Raw genomic sequence first — 8,959 nt, 5'->3', positions numbered from 1 at the left:
TGCAGCAATCGACATCCGATCGTCGCGAGGAGCGCCGAAGGATACAGCTGGTACGCTCCTTGTAGAGGGCCCAACACGTTCCTTTGGCAGCTCAACTGGTTGCGGAGTGCAAGAGAAGCGATGGTCCCCCGAGGGTTGGTTCTCTGGAGGGTTTGCCATCAGGTTACCCTCAGACCGCCGTGTTACTGCTTGAAGTGACTGCCGCCATGACGAGAACTAGATCGAGGCAGAGGCAATGGAGCTCTGCCCTTTTTGAGGTAACGGAGCTTGGCCCGCAATGAGAACATGACTCATCCATGAACGCCACCTCAGCGTGCTTAATGCCCAGACACGTGAGGCAGCGATCGTGACCATCACCCGACGCCAGGTAACAACGTGGCATGGGTGATACGTTGTCTTTAGCAAGACGCAACGTCGAGTTTGCCAGACACAACGTCGTCTTTAAAAAGATGCACCTGTGAATGCTCTTTTAGGGAAAAAGCTCTTTTAGTATACTGAAGCGCACAGGTGAGATGGCCGCCTGCAACACAAACAGGGGTAGTGCAGCCTGATGTGTGCAACCCACTCGACACAGGAAACCACCACCGCTGAAGCGCTGTACCACCAACACCAAGAGTTCCAAAGAGCGTGCTGAACTCGTTCAGTGTTCTTCTCTCAGTAGAGTATTCAGGAGCAAAATGATGTGATCGCTCGGCTCTGAAGCGAAAAGCTGAGTATGCGTTGCACCTGCTGCCTAGTTATACTCGCGCTGCGATCAGCGACAGCTGGATGCAATCATCGCATGCCAATGTGCATTGGCTCGTTTAGTTTACACTCGAAGTGGATTGGTCTCTCTAAGTGAGATCTCAAAGTCGGTCATTACCGACGTGACGTCGAGAGTGACCGACTGAAAGGGAACCCCTGCTTTGAACTGAAGAACATTCCATATGACTCCACTGAGTCATTGCTAATTAGCACATACCAATGAGCTGAGCTATAAGAGTCCTCGGCTACTGAAGGATCTTTATTAGTAATATAAGGAGACTGTTCCTGTAAGGTTGTTGAGTTGATAATGCCGTGGTTACTGCTCTAATGCATTGTGGGATGTGTAACTGTGCTTTTCCATCAGGGCACTCAGATTTTAGCTGCATCATATGACAAGTCGGCTCTGTTCTGGAGGCTGGAGGACAGCGTTCCCAAGGTAACAGAGCTTACCTCTCACCCACCCAAACCTCCCTGCGCTAGTCTGTCTCTCTGAATTACTTTAGAGCGTCATCAGATGAGACAGAGCAGTATGAACCATGTTAAAGATGTTTATTGCTGTGCCTGTTAAGATTCCATTGGGTTTTACATGACAATGAGGTGTGGGAGAGTTTTATGGGGCGGAATCAGCTTGTCACATGATTTTTGATGCAAACAGGCCAGATATGGGTCATTCTTACTATGCAGTAATTTTTATGGCCCAGCATATTTGTCTTAATATATTGTATAAAATGATCATCTCACATCTTATCATATTAGGAAATACAGTTCAGTGAATATGGGGTGAATTTAAAAAAAGACAACAACGTGACACTCTTATAGAAAAACAAATTAGAAATCATATTTATAAGTTTTGTATAAGATACAAAGTTCAAAGGGTTTGGCATAACAGGAATGACCCATATGTTATATAAAAATGTGTCTGAAAATTTACTAGCGTGACAAAGGGTAAAAATACACAGTTGCTCTCCTTAAAACCAATTCGACATGCTGAAAATGAGAGGAGACTACTTTAACAAGACACAATTGCTCCAAAGGCTGTAAAATTGATTGAATATTTATTTTATGTCTACTTGTGTGTGTACGCGGGTGTGTGTGTGTGTGTGTGAGAGAGAGAGACAGACAGAGAGAGAAAGTACATGTTTGGATGAATTTCTTAGAAAATATGTCTGGGTTATATTTTACCCCCATATCTAAAGAAGAAAAAAAAGTCATCAATAATTTGTTTTGAAAGATATTAACACTTTTATTCAGCAACAATGAATTAAAAAAGATCAAAAGTGAGAGCGACACTGAAGACTAGAATACCAGCTGCAAAAAAAAATCATTTTTGTCATCACATTACATATCCAAGTATAAAAATTTTATTTTAAATTGTAATAATATTTTACAGTATTACTGTAATTTTGATATATATATATATATATATATATACACAGTATATGTATGTAGACTATATACACACACACACACTAATCATATTTTCTTATGCAAAATATAATTACTTTCTTTTTTAAATTTTGGGAGAAAATATGACATGGAAATGTTCTTGACATGTTTAGAGAGATTCTGTTTAGCTTCTCATTAAAGTATGTCTATATTGTTTTTCTAGGTTACATTGACGGGTCATTCTCGTAAAGTGACAGCTGCCAGATTTAAATACAGTCAGAGGCAGGTGGTCACGGGCAGTGCAGACAGGACCGTGAAGATATGGGACCTCCAGCGAGCAGCGTGTATGTGTCACAAAAATATACATCTAATCACTCATGCATTAACTAACAACGAGCACATTCTGCATCTGTCTGCAATCATTTGTTCAACATATTAGCACTTCAGCATCAGTAATTTCCATATTTCTCTATCGTTTCTACTCACAGGCATACAAACCATTGAGGTTTTGTCTTTCTGTAGTGATGTTGTGTGCTCCGAGTACCTCATCATCAGCAGCCATTATGACAGAAAAATACGGTTTTGGGACAGCAGGTAAGAACAGGGCAATTACAACACCACCCACTGCGTAAACAACATTAAAAAAATCTCTGACAATATAAAAACTCATCTTAATAAATGTTTATGAAATGGTAACATCTATTTAGTCTGACATGATCAGACTTTGACTACGTGTATAAAGTGTGGTTCACATTGGGGCTTTTGCTGTGAAAGGCTTTGTTCACACTGCAGGGGAAAACTCAAATCCTTTAATCCAGTTCAATCCTGTCTACAAAAGTAGGATCACTATGCATAAGACTTTAGCATAGGATTTTGTCACAATACCTGGTATAGCAATAAATTAAAACCAGGATCTGGCTTGTGTTTTTTACTGTTCAGAGTATTAAAAAAAATGAAAGGAATTTGAGCCATATAGTCAGATTTTTGCAGAATGAGGCCTAAGAACTGCCCTCTTAGGGCCTGTTTACACCTGGTCCCTTCATGTGTTTCCTCTGATCGGATAGTAATCCGATTGTGAAAAGACCAGTTGTAAATGCCACTTTCGAGATGGATTTAATCCGATCACTCAAACCACTTCAGGAGATTGTCTAGGAAGCATTCAAGATGAAACTGGAAAAGTGTGAATGCATCTGGTTGTTGAAATCGCATATGTAAATTGTACTCCTCCCAAAATGTTAAACTAATAAATGTGTAAGAGTGTGTTATAGGCTATATGGCATGCTATAGTCAGATACGACAGCGCTAATGCAACACGCATCGCCGCGGATGAGTAGTTAAGTGTCTCTTCAGCAAACCGATACGCAAACTGGTGCAAATGAAAGTAAGTTGCAGATATTCAACACACAATCATCTTCATTAAAAGTGGTAAAACTTACTTATCTTTCCAGTGCTGATGCCGCTCTCTCTCTCTCCTGTTGTGGTCTTTGATTTTGAAATTAGCTGCTGATGAATAAAATGCAGTGCATATCTATTGCTTTCGTTGACGTGAACTCCATTAAATTTGCATATAGCGCAGGAATTGAAGATCGGATTTAAACAAATCAAAAATCCAATCAGAGAAAGCGCATGAACTGACCAAGTGTAAACAGGCCCTTAGACAGGAAGAGATTATCTGAACCTTATGTTCAGGTCACATATGCACAGATCTTGGTAGAGTTGCAAAAATGTGGAAAATTTCCCAGTAAATTTTGGAAACATTCCAGAAATTTTGGAAACTTTCCAGGATTTTTTTTTTAATCTTCCAGGAATTTTTGGAACGTTTCCGGAAATTTACCAGAATTTTTCCACCCCTTTGCAACCCTAGATCTTGGGAATATGATATTTATTTCCACAACCTATTTCACAAGTCTTTTTTCCTCTCAAAATTCTGCATGCGGTCAGGTCAGGTATCAGAAAAAAATCAGAATTGTTAGATGTAAACAGAATTCTGAGAAAGTCAGAATTGTTAGATATTAACTCAAAGGTGTTTTCAAACTTTCAAATGTGTGAAAAAGTCAGAATTGTGAGATCGCAATTAGTCGCAATTATCTTTTCATATTTTTATTCCATGTCAGAAATAAGCTTCCACAGAAATGGGATGTATCCTCACGGATTAAAGCAGAACATAAAAGTGTTCTCTAGAATTTCTAATTTAGCCTTTCTTCTCAGGTTTACAGTACACCTAGTATTATGATCCATCTTAATACATCTGCTTGGATCACTCAAACTACATTTGAAGGTAGATGAAAACATGTGACCATGTATCATCTGTGGTGTAAACATTGCTATCACTTCTGTAATTATTCTGTTATAAACACTCACCTGAGACGGATATTGATACTAGGTGTAAACAGGGCCTAAGTCTGCTTGTGTACACAAACTAGTTTTTAAAAATGTTTCTGGTCCGAAAGTAATTGCCTTAAAATTTACAGTTGAAGGTGGGTTTGTTAAACGAGCTGTGGTTTAATGGCTTTGTAGCAGTGTAAAACCTTGAAAACTTCACATTATAAATGTGTTGATCACTGTAGTGCTTTTCACAGCAATCGTCCAGGTTTCCAGGACTGACAATTAAATGTGAATAATGAACCCAGCTGCTGGAACTGGCACTGCTCGCTGTCTGTCACCACTCGTCTGGCTAGTGTGATGACCTAAAACAGTGCAGCCTCAGGTGTGTGTGGTGTCATCGCTGGCGAGAGACGGCTTGTTAACGCTTTTGTGGTAATGCGTGAGATTGGCTTCTCCACAGGCCGTCGTACAGACAGAAACTCTTCCACACGTGTTGACAGTTGACGATCAAAGGTGTTTGTGCTGCTTTTCCAGATGTGATTTTTTTTTTCTTTAGGCTAAATGTTTTGATGCTTTACGTTCAGTTTAGGACATGACTGTTCTTTAAAGGGATATATGGCAAAAAATTAAATCTCCATGTTTTAACGTTGAACTAGTCAACTTAAAAACATAACAACAACATGATTCAAGTGACATGCACTTTATTAAAAACTTGCAAAACCATCTAGTTAAAAAAAAAATATGGATGTTTTTCTGGGACTTGGCAGTGAAGCAGCTGAAACATGGTGGAAGTACTATGCCCGAATTGCATTCATACCACCCATATACATATATGTGACCCTGGACCACAAAACCAGTCATAAGTGTCAATTTTTCGAAATTGAGATTTGTACATCATCTGAAAGCTGAATAAATAAGCTTTCCATTGATGTATGTTAGGATCGGACAATATTTGGTAGAGATACAACTATTTGCAAATCTGGAATCTGAGGGTGCAAAAAAATCAAAATATTGAGAAAATCGCCTTTAAAGTTGTCCAAATGATGTTCTTAGCAATGTATATTATTAATCAAAAAGGAAGTTTTGATATATTTACGGTATGAAATTTACAAAATATCTTCATGGAACATGATCTTTACTTAATATCCTAATGATTTTTGGCATAAAAGAAAAATCAATAATTTTGACCCATACAATGTATTTTTGGTTATTGCTACAAATATACCCGTGCTACTTAAGACTGCTTTTGTCTTCCAGGGTCACATATAGAATGTACTTTTTTTAATGGTTGCAATGTAAATTTAATGGTTGCAAACCGAATGTATTACCTACCATACAGTATGCAATTTCAGATGCAGCTAATGTATTTTGAAGCCAAAGAACTTTTGTGCATAAGAAATAACTATTTTCTTTTTTTACTTTTTTTACTAAAAATCATTACTTTAGGCCAGTTGTCACACATGTTTATGAGAAGGTCAAGTTTACGCTTGATGTAAATGTAAGCGCATTGTGAAACTTGACAAGCACGTTGCAAGAAGTTATGCATAAGTTAAGGAAACTTGCACTTGCATTAGCTTCACAATGCACTTACATCTACGTCAAGTGAAAACTCATAAACCCTCTTGTAAATGCATGTATGAAAATTCTAAATATTAGCATTAATTCTTTTTTGGGTGGACTATCTCTTTGATGTTTTTAATCTCATGAAACCTACTGTTACGTATCCGGTCCATGAACTTCCGTCTGCTAGCCATCAGAGGTGCCTTGCCTTGCCTTGCCTTGTCTGTTTTCTCGGTTTCTGATCTTCGCCTGTTTTCCTGGATTTATCCCTTCAGTCGTGCCCCTTTTGATTCTGTTCGCCGTTCGTTGACCTTCGCTAGCCCTAGGATTATTCTTGTGTCTTGCCCGCCATATACCTGTTTTGCCATTGGTCGACCCTGCCTGTGTTTCTGATCTCTCTGCTTAATAAAGCTTGCACATGGATCCGCATGTCTCACGTCTTGTCAGCCCCGTAACACCTACACTGAAAAATAGTGTCGTTGGATCAAAGTAAAAAAAAAAATTACTTTAACTTGTTACAGATAATTGGTTTACTTTTCCTCAAGTAAAAAAAATAAATAAGTTGGACCAAATCATATTTCTAAAGTCAACTGAAAGTAAAAATACACTTTTAACCAAATATATTTTTCACTTGATTATATCACTACATCTGTTTGGATTTTTTCCTTAAATGTTTACATCTTTTTAAATCAGATATCCAGATACAAATTTAAATTGTATTAAGCAATTTCTTCACATTCAGAATGTGAGTTTACTGTGTGAAATATCATTGAATTACTGTTTGAAAAAAAAAGAAGCATTTACACTCTTGAGAGTCAAACATTTTAAAATGTGTATTATACCACAGTGAAATCCTCAACACTCACTGACATCATTTCCACTTTTAGCATTATGACAAAACCACATTGCTCATTATAATTAATGGTTTACTCTGAAAGTGACGTGACGTCTAGTCATTACATAGACATTACATGCAAAGCATGACAAGCTTGACAACAACAACAAATATTACTTGAATGAATGACAAAAAGCTCATGCAAGCCAAGAATAGAGCTACCGTTCTGGAAGAGTAATTGACATGTAGCTGTAACATAATTACTAATATGTGTAATATATTTAAAAGTATCTTTCACAAGAATTGCAGCCCTGTTTATCATGTTAAATGGACAGAATGACACTAATATGGTTAATGTTGTAATAGCTCAAATCCATTGGATAAGAAAGCAACAACAATATCTTATGGTAGAACACTACAGGCAAAACTATTGGTTTTACATGCACTGCAGAATTTTGAGCTATTTTGCTTCCGTAACATGTTTTAGCGGAAAGTAAATATCCACAATACATATTTAAGTGTTTATTTTATTTCACTTTTTATTGCACTCTATTTGCGTGTGTAGATTTCAATTATAATACACGTGGTTTTCTCAAAAGTATTTTTTTTTTCTCCTGCGCTGAGCCAGAAATCTCCACTTCAGTAGAATTTACATATCACTATATGTTCCGGTTTTGTTCTTATCGAGAGTGATTTGTTCATATATCCTTCACCTGGTTTATATAAAATGATATTCCTAAAAACTTGGTGATTTTTTTTCTGGTTGTTGGCAATATTTTCTGATATATAGAGTGATTCAAAAAAATCCAAAATCCCCTATGTAAAAATAAATAAATAAACAATTTTGCGCCAGCGCAAACCGTCTTTTGGCGTTAGTACTGTCAGGATTTACAAAAGACACGCAGTGATGAATTAGCGCTGAAAAGGTATGGACACAGTTATGTTTGCGCCTGACCTTATTGAATATGCATTTGTAGGAGTTTCCCTTTCAGACGCAAAATTTATGGGAGGAGAGTATTCAAATGAATCACGCAACACGCTTTACTAACGTTTGCGCTTGTCAAATTTCTGGTATTTGCGCCATTATTTAACGCCCAAAAAAAGCATGTTTAAAACTATTTTGCACTTGAAATGGCTGCAATTTGTTGCCGCAGAGAAGAGAGAGCGTGTGGTAGAAGGGAGAGGATTTTTTTCCACACATAATTTATTTGGAATGCACGTGCACGAAAATATCGTTTGCCAAGCCATTGTAACAAAGTTCGTAGTCACGGGAAGAAGGAGGCGGGAACCGGCGAACATTTAAAGACTTTAATAAAATAAACGAACACAAAATGAAAGTAAAGCGGCAGCCCCTCGCGGACGACTGCCGCACACAAAACACAAAATAAAATCCAGGCCTGGTCCTCTCTCGTCCAACACTGTCGTCACTCCTCCTTTTATCCTTCCGGAGCTCCTCCGTGGGACTCGAGACCGGTGAGTGGCGCAGGTGTCGCTCATCATCAATTACTCCACCGGCCTCGCTCCGTTCCCACGGCACTCATCACAACACCCGTTTAAAATAAATACAAGTTTTGCTTCATGAATCCGACTGACTTTTGGCCACTGTTTGTGAGTAGGCCTACGCTGACTCTTGATGATAAACTAGCAGAGAGTGTTAAAGTGTTGTACAAAAACTGTTATCTAGTGCAGTGGTTCTCAAACTGGGGTACGCGTGCGTACCCCTGAGGTACGTGAAAAAAATTCTGAATTTTGGCATTCATTTAATTCTACCCCAACTTAAAGTAACATTAAAACCGAACATGTATAAAATGCCGCTTCTAATGTAAAAACAGGAACGGTCAAATATCCAATCTTACCTCATCTTTTGCGGTCAAAACTGCATCCACACAAGCAGCGTGCATATGATAGGATGCCCGCTGAATATGCTGTTCAATGTATCTTTAAAGTAGATCTTCACTTAATAGCATGAAGAGCAAATATTGACACTGACTGTACATTGAGATCGATTTAAACTCTCTTCGATACAAACACACCCTGTGCGAGTTATTGTTTTCATGTTTAAAATACGAGCAAGAATGCAAATTTCCCTGAATATCCAAACGATGGCAA

General features: G+C 38.1%; 1 protein-coding gene across 3 annotated transcripts in view; it reads left to right on the top strand.

Moving 5' to 3' along the window:
* Nucleotides 1–8,959, top strand: part of atg16l2 (ATG16 autophagy related 16-like 2 (S. cerevisiae)) — a 37,470-nt gene that overhangs the window by 16,798 nt on the left and 11,713 nt on the right. For 2 of the 3 annotated variants that reach the window (XM_016541946.1, XM_016541945.1), the window contains exons 12-14: nt 1,109–1,180; nt 2,354–2,474; nt 2,619–2,724. In XM_016541946.1, the coding sequence (XP_016397432.1) occupies nt 1,109–1,180; nt 2,354–2,474; nt 2,619–2,724 (299 nt within the window). The remainder of the gene's footprint in view (nt 1–1,108; nt 1,181–2,353; nt 2,475–2,618; nt 2,725–8,959) is intronic. The other variant, XM_016541947.1, reaches the window with a different exon arrangement.

This window comes from Sinocyclocheilus rhinocerous, unplaced genomic scaffold, assembly GCF_001515625.1.
Source record: "Sinocyclocheilus rhinocerous isolate Xijiao unplaced genomic scaffold, SAMN03320098_v1.1 scaffold1270, whole genome shotgun sequence".
Lineage (NCBI taxonomy): Eukaryota > Metazoa > Chordata > Actinopteri > Cypriniformes > Cyprinidae > Sinocyclocheilus > Sinocyclocheilus rhinocerous.
The sequence above is the reverse complement of the archived record's forward strand: the minus strand, read 5'-3'. Positions and strand labels throughout refer to the sequence as shown.